Here is a 16,800-nt window from a genome sequence, read left to right as displayed (position 1 = left end):
TTTTGGAGCAAAAATTAATATAAGACTTGGTCTTATTTTACTATGAGACCAGGTCTTATATAAGACCGGGTATAATATAATGTAATGCTGGGTATAATATAATATAATGTAATATAATTATAATGTCAGGTATACTGCAAAGTAATATAATGTAATATAACATAATATCGCATTTTATATTAATTTTTGCTCCAAAACACGTATTAGAGCTGATGGGCTGGCTAGGTCTTATTTTCGGGGAAACACGGTAGGACTTTCCATAAATCCAGCAGAAGAAGCCAGAAATGCATCTGAAATACAAATGTGAGATGTTTTAAGAAGCCCTCAATATGTACCTGAGATACGAGACATCCTTGTAGAAAAGTAACATTGCTCTAAGTCTTCAAAATGAGCAGTGAGTCGTTTCCGTCTTGATGCTAATGTGCTGTTATACCAAGGCTGTTTCTTTGTCTAAGATGATAACGAGAAAAGACACTTGTAACTCAGAACAAACTGTACTCAGACTATCCAAATGCTTTCATGTCCAATTGCAAAAGTTCATCATATTAACACAATTACAAATGGTAAAAACCCATAGTTCTTATACCATACTTTCGAATTTTTGTTTTAAAGTGAAAATAAGCTCTGAAGGCCAATTTTACAAGGATAAAGTGAAAAGCATCTTTCAACTCTCCAAAATTGAAATGAAGATAGAATCCATCATAACTGCCATTCAAAAATTCAGAATTTTAATATGCAGAAATTGTTAGAAAACAACGATCAAAAGAGAACTACTTTTTCCTTCCATTTTGAAAGGAAAGACAGGAGACCAAGAAAGGGAAGATGAATGTATATTCAAGTCACTCGGGAACTTTTATGCAGGTGCAAAAAACACGTCAAAGTAGCCACAAGATTAATAGGAGACGGACAAACGTAACTCCATGTTTACTGCTAGAAATCAAAGGTTGTGAGAAATCTTGGATTTATAGGGAGGGAAGGAAGGAAAGCATATAACTTTTCCCCTTCCCCTCATTTCTGAACTGCAGGATACTGAGCCCCCTTGAGTTCTGGTGACCCCCATCACTGGGGACTTTTTATTCGATGGTTGATTTTGCTATGCCGGGTACTTCCACTTGCTATCATTTTGTAACACACATGCTGCATACCCTTTCCCTTCCCCTCCTTTCCCGAAATTAAAAAAAGAAAAAAAATTACTGTTCATCATCCCTATATTGTTGCCTTGTATCCTTTGAATAACAAAAACGGTTTTTGACTATACAAAATATGTATTTAAGTTAAAATTGATTATTAGATTAAGGGGCAGTAATATTAATGCACTAAATAGTCTGACTTACACTTTAGAAGATCAGAATTACTAAATCAGATATACATACAGATAAAGACAATAAACCTGAACTATACTGGCATATAAATCATTAAAAAACAAAACAAAATATTAAACAAAACACCCCCCCGCAAAAATAAATCCACAAAATACAGTTGATTCTTGAAAAACAGGTTTGAACTGCACAGGTCTATTACATGCAAAATTTTTTCAATAAATACTGTAAATGTATTTTCCTTATGATTTTCTTAATAACATTTTTTTTCTAGCTTACTGTATTGTAAGAATACAGTATATTATACACACAACATATAAAATATGTGTGCCCCCATGTTGTTCAAGGGTTAATTGTACATAATGTTACCTATATACCATGTTAACTGAAAGGATAAAACAATTCTTCCACAAATGGTTATCTATTATGCTTGACGCATAGAAAAAGATACAGAGATAAAACACATAATGAGAACTTGAGATGACACAAGTTCACCAATAACTGTACCACAAATGCATTAAGTCAAAACGTTAAGGCGCTACCATGAATGAAACCCTAAAGGAAAGCCCTGCTAAAACTAGATGGTAGGTAACAATCATATTTTAAAGAAGTGCTTGGATCACAAGAAAGTAATACAATTTCCAAAGACAACAGATAAACTAAACAGGAAAGTGAACTCAGAGAGGTGATGGGACACAAAATATAAGGGTGCAGACAAGAGGAAAGAGGAAGAGGACAATACCTACTTCCAGATAAATACCTACAAAAGAACAACTATTAGAACTGAGATTTGCAGAGTGAAAAGAGAATTTGCAAGCTGGAAGATAAATCAGTAAGAATTACCGAGAATGAAAATTAAAAGTCAAGAAGACAAAAAATTATAAAGAAGAGGATAAAAGACATAAAAGGCAGAATAAGATTTAAATACTCAGAGACCCAGAGAATAAAACAGACTGAAGAATAGTTAAAGAATTGATGTTGACAATTTTCCAGAACTGAATACAGGACAGGACACAGACATTCTGTTGAAGATCATAATCCATAAACAACACATAAGGTACAAATTATTCATATCCTGAATACATTGTTTTAAAAAGGCTCCTACAAGTAAATAAGGCTGATAGAAAAAAATAAAATACATGAAATGCCATTTCACAAAAGATAAAACATGAATGGTCATAAGAAAAGATGCTGCCCTTATAATGACAGGAAAATGCAAATTAAAACCACAATTAAATTCTATTTATTATCCACTGAAGTGGCAACCATTTAGAAATTAAACAGGATTAACTACTGACAAAAATGTGGAGAAAATGGAACTTGCATACTCCTGTGGTGGGAGTTTGAAATTAATAAAAAAGACTTTGGAAAACAATTGCTATCTCAAACTACAAAAGCACTGATGTGTATACCCAATGACCCTCACTTCCTCGCCTAGGTACAAAATCTAGAGAAACTTTTGCACCTGTACATCAGGAGACATGTCGAAGGCGACCTTAATAGCAAAACCAAAAACCCTAGAAATATATCAACTGTGTATAAACTGGACAATTGATAAATTGCAATATACACAATGGAACATTACACATTCGTGAAGATGAGTCAACTGCAGCAACAGGCACCCGGAACGAATCTTTGAAAACACAAGTCCCAGAAAACTACATACTGTGCTACTGTTTTTATAAAGTCCAAAGATAAATATAGCCAAACCAAATCATATAGGTTACATAGAGATGTGGTAAAACTATTTTTAAAATGAGCACACTGATAAACACAAATACTCAGAAAAGTGATTACCTGTGGACATGCATGAAGCAGGGTAATGGAATTTGTTAGGAGCACATGGATAACTTGAATGGTACCATTCATGTTCCAGTAGCTAACATAGGAGCTGGGTTCCTAAGTTTCTTCTGTTATAATTATGATTCTGATTTACATACTCATAAAATATATTTCTTTTTAGGTACCAACATATTTTTTGTAATTTCTAAGGGGAAGACTCTAGATTTTTTTTAAAAAGGTTTAGCTCCATGGGGAAACAGAAATGGCTTCATAATCTGAAACATGAGAATGATTACAATAACAAAAATCAGGAATATGACATATAACACAAACAAGAAGTAGTCAAAAACACCGTTTGGTCTGGCTTTCAGATTTTACAGCAAATTTCCCCTTAACAATTATTTTGCTTTTATTCTAAGCTTTTCTTGTATTTATTTATTCAGTGTAATTCCTTCTTAATCCATTTAGAACTAGGTTGCCTCATAACTGTTGGTAAATATGTATCACTTCGCTCCCTGCCAGACATCTTCATGATTAAATTCACAAGTAACGTTAATACAAATGAACAGAAATACGCTGTGAGGCGATAAAGTGTTTTGAGAATATACATTGGTTGCAGATAATCCGCAAGGCCAATGGGACAGAACACACACTCCGGGTAAGCTCTGTAACTTACAGGTAGGATATAAATATGCTTAGAAATCAAAAGAAAATGCTCATCATTTGTTTATCTAGATTAGTTCTAAAGAAAAATGGCCAGACTCACCAAACTCAAAAATAATTAAATTTCACCACGGCAAAAACAGAAGTATGTAAATATCTCATTTAGTAACTGAGGAAGTGAAAAACTCATATAATTCTAAAAAGTGTATAGCACACTATAAAGAGAGCAAATTAAGCTTGGTAGTTATACAAAATGATCATGTGGTGTTAGCCTGTACATTATGAAAAATCTTTACAAAACTAACGAAAAATTGATTCGCGATAAATTGAATTAAATTGAAAACACAGAAAGCAGCACTCAGAACTAAACATTCCATTTCACATACCTAAATACCAAGAATACAAAAGCAATGACATCTTCAAACAATAAATAAAATCCATGTTTATACAATGAAAGAAATAACTGTTACCATAGCACAGTTCCCCATCAATTCCACTAAGAAGAGAGCCCTACTCTAAAAGAAGCTGAATGTGTTCTGTATGGTTAACTGAAATGTACAAATTTTTTAATATATAAATACCCCTTTCCTTCCAAACTAATTTCATAAATGAAACAATTCAGAATAAAAACTTAATCATTTACACAGTAAGTAATCTTTATAAGATCAAGGACCAAGTACAAAATAATAAAACAAATTAATTATTAAACGCACATTTTTATAAAAACAGATTAATGAAGGACATTAAAGGAAAAAGCTGAATAAGTTAGAACAGTGATTCTCAAAGCGTGGTCCCCAAAGTATAGTCCTTAAGCCTTTATCTCTCAGACCCTTTCAGGATATCTGTGAGATCAAAAGTATGTTTATATTTTTAATATAAATAGTAAGAGGTTACATATGCTGTTTTCATTGTCCTTATGTATGTACATGTGATGCAAAAGCAAAGTCAGTATAAAACTGTTGGACTCTGAGCACAAATCAAGGGAATGGTAAAAGACTACTGGTAAACATTATATTCTGCACCATTGCTTGTAATAATAATAATAATAATAATAATAATCTGCGTACCTACATATATTTTATAAAAGTTAGGTTCCCTCAAGAATACTCTTTTCTGGGTACTCTGAAAACAACTGAGGTATAGTTGACATACAAAGTTATATTTGTTTTAGGTGTGTAAGTGATTCAATATTCGTATGTATTACGAAATAAGACCACGATAACTCTAGCTAACATCTCACCACACACAGTTATAAATTCTTTTTTCTTGTGAGTCTTAAGGTCTACTCTCAGTAACTTTCAAATATGCAATACAATATTATTAACTATAGTTACCGTGCTGTACATTACATCCCCAGGACTTATTTGTTTTAGAACTGGAAGTTTGTACCTTTTGATCTTCACCCATTTTGCCCACCCGGCAACTCACGCCTCTGGCAACCACCAATCTATTATGTGTATCTATGGGTTGTTTTTTGTTATTTTTAGGATTCCACACATAAGTGTGAGATTTTACAGTATTGCTTTGTCCAACTTGTTTCACTTAGCATAATGACCTCAAGGTCCATCCATGTTGCAAATGCCAAGATTTCTTTTATGGCTGAATTATTAATATGACTGTGTGACTGTGTGACTGTGTGAGTGTGTGACTGTGTGTGTGTGTGAGAGAGAGACAGAGACAGAGACAGACAGAGACAGAGAGAGACAGAGTGTGTGTGCGTGTACTACATCTTCTGTATCCATGTGCTTTTAGTGTCAAATACAAAAAATCATCACCAACACCAGTGTCAAGGAGCTTACTACCTATGTTTTCTTCTAGGAGTTTTATGGTTTCAAATCTTTAATCCATTTTGAGTTACTTTTGTGTATGGTGTAAGATAGTGGTAGAGTTTCATTCTTATGCATGTGGTCAATTTTCCCAACACCATTTACTGAGGAGACTGTCCTTCCCCCATTGCATATTCTTGGCTCCTCTGTCATAAATTAATTAACCACGTGCGTAGGTTCAATTCTGGACCCTATTCTGTTCTACTGATCTACGTGTCTGTTTTTATACCAATATTACATTGTTCTGATTACTCTAGCTTTGTAATGTAGTTTGAAATCAGGAAGCGTGATGCCTCCATCTTTGTTATTCTTTCTCAAGACTGCTTTGGCTATTTTATTTTACTCCACTTGGAACGTTCATTAAAATATAAAACTGATATGAAAAGCTTTTTTGTATTTAATTTTGAAGCATTAAATCAACTACCTATCAGGCTTATACTTCTCCCAGTTTGGGTTTAAATTTCTGTTTATGGTGCTTTCTTTTTCAGGAGGGCGCAGCTCACAGTGGCCCATGTGGGGATAGAACCGGCAACCTTGTTGTTAAGAGCCCACGCTCTAAGCAACTGAGCTACCCAGCCATCCCTATGGTGCTTTCTTATATATAAGCTTCTTTCTTAATTTCTATAGTTCTATTATTATTTAAACCATTATATAGCTGATCTGGACTCTTACTGTAAGTGATAAACTAGAAAGCTAAATTCTGCAAATGGTTTCCTGGTATGACAACAACATTTACTAATCTACCCTTTCACCACTGATCTGTATAGACTGCCTTCGTCGCAGGCTAAACTCTTAGTTTCCAGTTGGCTTTTAAATTTTTACTGTGGTCCTTTTGTTACAGCACTCTTAGAATACATTTTAATAACTTATTGGGTAAATGTCATTTTAGTTATTGTACCTCTGAATCATTCATTCTCCCAATGAATTAAAGTTAGTTGGTAACACTCTCTGCACACCATTAAAATATATTTGTGAGATTTCTTTTTACTGGAATTGTATTTAATAGTTATGATACTTGGTCTATTTAAATTGTTCTACAATTGTTTTAATCTATTAAATATATTATTTTTCTTAAAAATTATAAATTTCATTAAGACTGTCATTTTCCGTAGTACGCATAGCATTAAATTATTATAATCTGCTCCATATAACATCCAATTTCAATTGTTTATTAAAATGTTTTAGTGTAGATGGGCTCTTTTTGTATGTTTCTCTATGTTTACCATCATAAATCTTTCCAGCTTCTTGAGTTGAATGCCTAGTTCATGTACTTTCACTCTTACATTTAATGATATAAATTCTTGAGAACAATTCTGATCACATTTCATAAATTTTGAAATGCAATATTTTCACTAGCATTATTATTTGCAGCAGCATCTAAACTACTCTTTGATACAAAGATATTCAGAAGAATTTTTAGTTTGCTCTCTTCCAGCTTACGTGTCTGTGTCTAAATATTTATTTATTTGAGGTTCTGATGCAGAGAATGTAGTCAACCCATTTTTCTAAATGCTCCAGGGCTAGTATCAATAATGTGTATGCTTTGATGCAAAGTATAAAGTAAAGCAGGGACCTATCAAACCAAGTTTAACTCATCTCATTCACTGAAAAACCTTAAATCTTTCTAATGGCCTCAGAAAGTCACGCACCGAGTGGCCTGTTAAGAGTTTACCTCCTTTCTACTTTTCTATCCCTTGCTCACTCCTCTCCAGCCACAATGGACTTCGGGACTGTGAGGCATGCTCTTACCTCAGAGCTTATTTATTGGTTATCCCTCTGCCTACAACTTCTTCCCAGAGGTAATCATGTGGCTTGCTCCCTGACTTCTTTATTTAAAGGTAATCCATTTTTATTACTGTTAGTATATCTCCAACTAGACTGGAAGCTTCATTACAGCAGGAGTTTTTGTTTTTGTTTTCAGTAATGTATCCCCAAAGTCTAAAATAGTGCCTGGTAAATAGTGGGTACTCAAAAAAACCAAGCACAAAATAAATGTTACCTAACTACTGTTATCACTACTTTAATTACTTCTTGAGCCATATTTTAAAATCTCCCACGATGTTTAAGTTTTAATCAATTTTTAAAACATTTCTAACAGTTTTATTTTATATAAATTCCAATGCTTACACTCAGAGCTAGTGTTTTCATGGCTGTTCAGAAATAGATACGAACCCATCTATGAACTTACTATTAAAAAGGAATAGGCCAGATACATGCATACCTCTACAAAGATAACACAAGTGCAGAGTAGTTACACAAACTAACTATGCAGGTAATAGAAGTAGTCAACTAAGTAGTAGGAAAAGAAAAGTACAAACAAAAGCTGTGTGATCCAAAAGAATTGTCTTTCTACTTTGATAAAAATAACTGTACTATCACAGTAAGTGAATAGACAAATGAACATGCATTAAAAAATGCCTTTTTTTTTCCTGTTAGTATAATGGGCAATATTAGGGCCAATTTGTAAAATATGAATAAGATGTAGGAATTAGATAATACCACTATAACAGGAGTGTCCAAACTGCGGCCCGCGATCCATTTTTTATTGGCTGGCAGCAAATTCCAAAAATATATTTAGTTTACTTAAATAAACCAGGTGAGGTAATACGTACTTTACCTCGAGTGAGTGGCCCGGGTGTTTGTGAATTTTACCGCACATGGCCCTTGGTGAAAAACATTGAAAAAAGTTTGGACACCCCTGCACTATAACAATGTTAACTACTTGAATTTTAAAATTATATTATGATTATGTAAGATAATATTATCCTTGTTTTGAAGGAAATACACACTGAATTAGACATAAAGGAACATTATGTCTGTACCTTATTAATAATCAAGACAAAAACTTACATGTGTATATGTAATATAAAAGAGAGACAGAATTAGAATGATAAAGCAAATGTGATCAAATGTTAACATCCGGACAATCTGGATAAAGGATATAAAAGAATTCCTTTTACCATTCTTGTAACTTTTCTCTAAGTCTGAAATTATTTCAATATAAAAAGCTAAAAATCAAAACCCACAAAAGTCTAGCCGCAAAATTACATTTGACAAATATCAGCATCCCCAAATCACAGATGAAGAGAGTAAGTCAAAATAATCATACAATTAATTAATTAGAAGAGAGGTGAAGCTAGAGTCTATTTTACTCAAACCTGTAGTTTACTTTCCGTAGAAAAGCTTAATGTTTTCAACATAATGATGAGTAAGTCATCAACAGATTATAACTTTCTTATCCCTGAGAGAAACAATGCACTGATTATTCATGATTTCCTCTTACAGTATTACTTTCCTTTCAAGATATGATGTTACCATTACCAGTATGTCAAAAACAAATTTTAACTCATCACTGATGAGTAAATACCCGATGATGCAACAGAGCCATTCGAGTTCTAATCAGGGCTGCAGCATTCTCAACAGCTGTCACTATGACGGGTCATTCCAGGAAAGCAGCCATGATTTTACAACTCAGATGCTCATATTTATGCTACCACTAAAACATACTGTTAACTATATCATTTACCTGAGAACTGCCACCGAAACCTGGAGGTTGGCTGTATTCTGTGGAATCAATAATACTACTGAAAAATGAAGAGAGAAAAATGTGACTTCAGTGTTTACATTATTTTAGCAACAGGAAAAGCAAACCTAAAATACACCACAGATAAATCCAATATTTCTAATTTCTAAGCAAAAACATATTTATTGCCAATAATTAGACATCAAATATATGCATAACCCATAAAGAAAAAAAAAGTCATCATATATCTAAACAACTTATTCCTTCAACCCACCACCTTAAACATGTACACCATAAAAGAATGTTAATAGAAAAATAATCACAAGTCAGGTGTATTCACAGATATATTTGCTTCAGTTTCATTTTCAGATAGGTTAGTAAGTTGCCTGGAACCCTATCTGGGAAAAGGGTGTAAGCATGCAATTAAAAGCTATGGTTAGCAGACCCACTATGCACTAAAGAGCTATGAGCCCTTGGCCACGTACCTTATAACCACTCCGTTTCCTATCTGCAAAGTGAGATGAGTGGGGCCTAGCTTATGTCTAAACCATCCAGAGTCCCTTCCAGCTCCAAAATGTTATGATAATCATCTCATGTGAAATTAAACTACCAGTGGAATGGAATAAATGGTAAAATATCCAAAATCTTTCTTTCATAATCTAAAACCTATATATCAGTTTCCTCTGTCCTGGTCAAACATAATTTGCTTTTTGTATTGGTTCTTTTTATTTGGTTATATCGTCTGCACATTCTCCTTCCTAACCCTAGAAAAACCTCTAAAAGTCCAGACTATCTTTTTCTTCCTATTAGTTCTATCTTACAATCTCTATCTTATCACTTCATCATGCCTATCTCCTTCCCATTTTTTAAAAAAGAAATTGGCCTACGAAGACTATTAACACCTGAAAATGGCATAACATATATGTCACCCCTGATAAACCAACAGCTATTTACACTTTGTAAAACGTTTTCCTTATTTCTCCTATAAAAATGTATATATTCTTGTCTACTCTAATAAAGTTAAGCAATTGATGGTTCTCTCAACAAAAATACAGATAATCATTATTTTACATTAGTACCCAAATAACCTCAGAGGTTATAACATGAAAGGCATTCTTAAAAGCAGAGTGGGTTTGAATTTCACCTCTTAGCAGCTAAATGACTCTGGGCAAGTTACTAATACTTTTTGGCCTCTAGTGTGTGTGAAGTTCTCAGTACAATGCCAAAAAACTGGTAAAAATTCAATAAATTTTACCCTCTGTTAATAAAATTAATCTCATTCAATCTCAGGTTTTCAAAAATACAATAAATCAGATGGGATTGTCCTCAAATAGTCTTAAGAAAGCAACACATATTAACCGATCTTAATTCACTGTGTTCTTGACTGCTTCAATAGGAAGACTCGGTTATACAAGAAAGAGCCTTCTAAGCACTTCCACTGCAAAGTAAAGAATCAACACAATCTTGTAATGGGTTTCTCTGATGACACATAAGCAATGCTCACCTTCCTTGCACAGAGTCACGCACTGGTATGACAAGGTCACACGCTATTTTCAGTATACTCCATCCAGGGACTAATAGGGCTAAAAACGAGGACATGCCATGCATTCAAAAATCTCTTACTTTTACTAATAAAACTCAATCCCCTGGCATGTGTATAAACATTAATAAAATTATGTAGCTGCATACGTAGAGGTCAACAGAACAGAGCAATTCTAGATATGATTTTTATGGTGTTATAATTCAGATTTCTTTGATAAGCCTGAGCAATGATATTTGTATATTAATGTGAATAGTGAGATAACAGTTCAAATACATGGTAAGAAATACTCATTAATTTGCTGAAGACACTGAAATAACAGGTTTTAAGTGGTATTATTTTACTAATATTATCTGCAGAGTCTGAAACTTATTTTATATCAGATATTAATCTTATTTACTGAGAAAAATTTGATAATATAGACAGGACTGTAACAGAAGAAATCTGAACAATAAAGCGCTCTAATTCTGCTGTGTGTGTGTGTGTGTGTGCGTGTGTGTGTGTAAAGTAACATGATTAGAAGAGAATATCAGAAAGCACTGACTGGGCTAGGTCCTCTTGATTCTATAGCTGGGTGTTATACTACGTAACTATGAGTAAGCCATCATCACTAGGTAGTAATAACTACAGTAGCAATAGCTACCATTTATTGAGCATTTATTATGCACTAGACACTGACCTAAATAATTTAAAACTCATAACTCTAAGGTAGATACTATTTTCATTCCCATTTCTCAAATGGGGAAACTCAGACGCTAAATGGTAATATACTCGTATTTAGCCCAAGGTAACAACACAGTTAGCAAATAGTGCAGTTAGGATTCAAATCCATGTGGTCAAGTTCCAGAGTCTACACTGAACCACCATACTAGACGTAATTTATGGAAAAAAGTGAAAAAAGGGCCACTTATAAATATAAAAGAATCATTAACTATTTCAAACAAAAGTCAATCAAGTTACAAAAATTTAATAAAGACATCAAAAGAGGATAAGGGCAAGAAGAAAAGTTCAAGGTAATAACTATAACTGAGTCAGGAATATTATACTTCAATCCAAATGGAGAAAATAAGATAAAAAATATTCTAATGTTCTTGCTGTTGACAATGAGAAGCTTAACTAAAGACAGAAATGAAAACTATGCAGCTGTAACCCAAGTTACAAAGGAAATTGAGTTATGCAACTAGATGTCACACACTACCCTTACCAAAATTATTTGTTTCCAGAAGCAAAGGTACATACTTCATAATTAAAAGACATACTTAAGTCAATTTCGTATATAAGCTCTATCTATAATGGTAGGTACCTGAGAGAAAGCAGTAGTTCAATCTTGATAAAGACAATAGGTGACTAATTTTATCTTGGACTTTTATTTGAAAAAGGATGATTCACATTTAAATTATTGACAGACACATTAGTTAATTATAGAGAATTTTTAAAGTTGTGAACAAAATAAAGCAAGCATACTGAGATCATTTAAGACTGAACATAAAGAAAATATAAGGTTTTAAATAAAAAGGAGAATTGAATGGACCAAAAGTTCTGCGTACACATAAAATTAGACTAACTGCTATCATGATTTGTTTTTTTTTCATTAGTATGAATGTAAGACAGAGAAAAATAAAGCTACATTTAATAAATTATATAGGGCTATAGCCAAAGCCCGTTCCTTTCCAGTATTCTACATAAAATTATTGAACCAGTTCCCCAAAACAAAACATACCTAAGCAACATGTAACCTGACAATAATCTGACTTACAAATTTTAATAATTAATTAAGACCAAATATGGTTTTAATTTTTTAAAGCAGTAAATTTTGTCACTATTTTATTCCTTTTCTACCAAAGCAATAATCCTTAGTTAGTATAAACAGATCAGAGCTAAATTAACTTGTTTTCTCAAAATAATGCTTTTCTGTCAGTACTTAATATAGAACTTTTTCTCTGCTACAACAGTGTATCATATTACTTTCTTTACATAACAACTTGAAGTAATGAATTTCAAATTAATGGTAAATCCCATTTACTTACATTAATCAAAATTCTTGTGGTCCTAATTTTGCAGACACCCTTAAGAGAGGCTAGAAATCAGTCTTCATGTTCAATTTTTCCTTCCTAATTCCACATACCCTTTAACATTTGACACAACTATTTAAACAAATCATCCAAAATCCATGTGACTAATCTATCTACTAACAACAGCAGCAGCTAATTTATTCAGTGTGTACCATGTGCCAGGCATTATTCTCATTTCTTTAAATGCACTATCGCATTTTATCAGTCAAGACAGGTGTTATTATCCTTATTTTACAAATGAGAAAACTGAGGTGTACAGAAGCTAATAAACTCGCCTAAGATCAAACTGCTAAGTTGTGGCAATGCAACTCCAGAATCCTTATGGAAGACTGCCAAAGAGACATGTTTTCTCTTCTTGAAGAATCACTGCCCTTCCATTTTTGAACCGCAAGATCCTATTTACCTTCTTTCCAATGTTTTATTTTCAACTCTGATAATTTCCAAAACTCTTTCACCTCCTAAGGCTCTAGAGTAAGGATGCCTGCGTTAGAATACTGGTTATGCGCTAACTGTATAATGCCGGGCAAATTACTTCACCTCTATGACTCAATTCCTCATCTCTAAAATAAAAAGCATTAAAAAAAATAAAGAAAAAAAAAGAAAAAACAAAACAAAACCTATTACACGGCAATTGTTCTGAGGATTATACGAAATAATACGTGTAAATTACAGAACAGCACCTGATACACAGATGCTACTTTACTCTGACAGTTACAACTTTTGCAAATAAATACAGTTCTCCTCTAGACTTAATTTTAACTTTTCTGGCTCTCTCATACCCAAGAACTTGATTTGAGGCATTTTTAAGACATTACAAAATGATAGGAAACTTTACAAAGAAGTGAGTAAAATAAATAGAAATCTTTACCCCCATCCTCCCCAAAGCTGAAATAAGCTAAAGATAGTTATAAAACTTTAGTGTTGAATATCTGGGCTTTCTTTTATGAAAAAAAAAAAAAGAAAAGTAAGCATATCTTATTCAGAGATTTATTTAAAAACCCATCAGTAATACAGACGTACTGTGTACAATACTAGTGTTGACATATTTTTAAAGTACTATCATCCAAGGCTGCATTTAAATCTCTGGGATCCACCTCAGACGCAAGGATCAGATTTGGGGAAAGGATTCAAAAATTTGCATTTCAAGTAAGTCTTGATTGAACCTCATGCACACTGAAATTTGGCCTAGTCACCCTTCAGATTTCAGAACTGGAATGGATTATCAATAGCTTAATCATGCAGTGACAGCTACAGTTTTATAACAAGAACCCAAAGGTGGTTTTTAAAATTGCTGGAATGCCTACTTATCAAAATAATTACTAAAGTTTTAGAGTTAAATGCATTTTGACTGGAACTGAAAGACTATTTACACTGTATTTTAAGCAGAACAATTAATTTGCCAGAATAACTTATCTTCCATCCGAAGGCTGTGTAACTATGATAGCAGGATTCCAGGATCTGTCATATTCACAACTGTTTCCCCAGTACCTAAAATAGTGTTTCATACATGCCTGATACACCCCTAAAAACTGGCTGAGTGACTGAAGAATAAATTCTTCAAACATTCTAAAAAGAAATCGCACTGTTTCAAAAAAGGTTTTCATAACTTGTCACATTTCTATTACCTATCAATTTAATGAAAAATTACAGATGTATGAAGAGTACCCTCTGTAGTATTGCTACGAAGGTTGGATTTCTGTGTTTTGTGTTTCTTTTTGTTTTAGTTCAAGTTAAAAATTCTGTAAGATTCTTCAATGTCCTCCATTGCCTATTACATCAAATTCAACTCCTTCACAAGGTATAGGGTCAGAGTTAAGGCAAGCAACCCTTGTACTACCAACAAAAAAACAACCCACTGGCTTTATTACTTCTCGCACACAATAAGCTTCATTAAAATATAACAAAACATCATTTATTTTCAGAAGTCCTCCATGAAGGTGTAGCAGATATTTCTTAAGATATGTCTGTAATCACCTAACCTTGGGGAGAAGCTACTTAAGAGATGAATCCAGAAAAAGTTTCTAGGCAAAAGGAACAGTATACATAAAGGTACCCTAACATCTCGTTTTGGGAGCTAAATTCAATTCTAAAGCACAAAAATCATAGACAGGATACAGGTGATTATGGAAGACCATGCAAAAGGGCTAGATCTAAACCAAATTACAATGGAAAGCCAATGAAGGATTTTAAGCAGGAAACACGATCAGATTTCTGGCAATACACTGACTGTAGGAGGATAGTTAAAAGACGACTGCTAGACTTCATGTGATACTGAGTCTAAACAAGGTAGCAAGAAAAGAATAGACAGGATATGACAATTATAGCTAATCATGGTCTGTAGGAGACAAAATTGCATAGGAGCAGATACCATTATTTGTCTTTTGTTTTTCTTTTCATTTAAAAACAATCTAATCATAAACCCAGAATCTCTGTAAGGGATTCAATGACCTGACATATAATGAAGGTCTTCCTTATAGCAAAAAAATACACAAATCTACAAAAAGGCTTTTTAAAAAGCAAACCTGCTTAAAAGAGAAACCAAAACATCACAGTCAGGAATAAAAACAAAAACTATCTGGCATTTAGATCATAAAGCTAATAATTATGAAGAAAGTTATTATAATTGCAACTGTATGTTATTTCTTAAAAATAAAGAAAAATCAAATTGATAGTATACTATAACATTCTTCCCAGCATGTTCAATTTCACACCTTAATTTTAAGGGTCATTTCCCAATATACTTAAGGGCTACATGATTTTTACCAAGTGTCTCTCTTAAACCTTGAGGGATGTTCCAATTCCTTGTTTTAAAAAAACCCAGCAAAACACTCTTTTGAAGAAAATATCATGTTTCCCTATTTTCCCTTCTTCAGCTGTTAAGAAGTCTAAAATCTGCCAGAATCTCATTTAACAATAGCTCTGCATACTATTTCAGCAATTCTCCTACAGCATTTTCACAGACTTCATGAAATCCTGTATCTTTTACAAGATGTGCCACTTTATTTTATAACACAACCTCTTCCCATCTCTTCCACCAATAAAACCCTAGTCCAAGCCATCATCTCCTCTCCTCTGCACTGTTTCAATACTTTCTAACTTTCCTCCAGGCTTCCGATGGCAGGAGGCTGAAAGGGACACAGATACTCTTTTCTGTCCCCCGCATGGAAACCCCAGGAAACATTTTAAAATTGAAATTAGATCCTGCTCAAAACTCTGCCATGACTTTCAATCATATTTACACTTCATTCATGTGACAGCTTAAATGTCGCTTCCTTGGAGAAGGCTGACTACCCAAACTAAACTGGAATCCTCTCCAAAGTCCTAGTATCTCTTACATTTTTTCTTCAGGTACTACTTACTTGTCATGTACTACTACACTATAAATGTGCTTATTTAGTACCTCCCCCAACCTCCACATATACACCCCCCAGAAGATAAGTTCCATAAGGGCAGCTGCTTTGCCAGCTAGATTCAATTCGACATGGAGAACAGTGTCAATAAACAGAGCCAATTACGCGAATATACTACTATATTGTCACATGTTAATAAAAGCCATCAGCGAGAGATTGAGTAACAAAGACATAGATACAACAGATATAAAGACATGCAACTATTATGCAGACAGATAGGATAATGGGAATTGTCAGTTTATTAGTGAATATTTTGTGATATGACAAGTTTTGCTTGCCTGCATGCACTCATGTAATAAACATTTCATTAACAAAGATCTCATGTATATCAGAAAGTGAATGCTAAGCTTAAAAATAACAATATCCCACAGACGTAGTTATTCCCAAGTGTTTCAAAGAAAATCAAGTATGGAGAAAAACAAGCTGTAAAATTACACAGCAAAGTAACGCAAGAATCAAGTAGAACTGACAAGGCTCTCCATAAAATGGTTAATGGGAAAAATAGCAACTATCCCAGGAATGCTCTTTAACTAGAAGGTTCCCTGGTCTCTTTCCCCACATACCATACCAAAACCAGACCCACAATCACTTTCTTGAACTGACTCAGATTCAAAAGCTAGTGTAATCTCTTGTACTGGCAATAGACTGCTTGATAATCCATGTGT

The 16,800-nt window shown here is 33.5% G+C and overlaps 1 protein-coding gene across 5 annotated transcripts in view; it reads right to left on the bottom strand.

Moving 5' to 3' along the window:
- The window catches only part of COP1 (COP1 E3 ubiquitin ligase), a 116,192-nt gene that overhangs the window by 49,227 nt on the left and 50,165 nt on the right, over nucleotides 1-16,800 (bottom strand). For all 5 annotated transcript variants that reach the window (XM_081026829.1, XM_081026825.1, XM_081026826.1 and 2 more), the window contains exons 9-10: nucleotides 9,117-9,174; nucleotides 336-450 (exon numbers count right to left, since the gene is read on the bottom strand). In XM_081026829.1, coding sequence (XP_080882955.1) covers nucleotides 336-450; nucleotides 9,117-9,174 — 173 coding nt within the window. The remainder of the gene's footprint in view (nucleotides 1-335; nucleotides 451-9,116; nucleotides 9,175-16,800) is intronic.

This window comes from Rhinolophus hipposideros (genome assembly GCF_964194185.1).
Source record: "Rhinolophus hipposideros genome assembly, chromosome: 19".
Classification (NCBI taxonomy): domain Eukaryota; kingdom Metazoa; phylum Chordata; class Mammalia; order Chiroptera; family Rhinolophidae; genus Rhinolophus; species Rhinolophus hipposideros.
The sequence above is the reverse complement of the archived record's forward strand: the minus strand, read 5'-3'. Positions and strand labels throughout refer to the sequence as shown.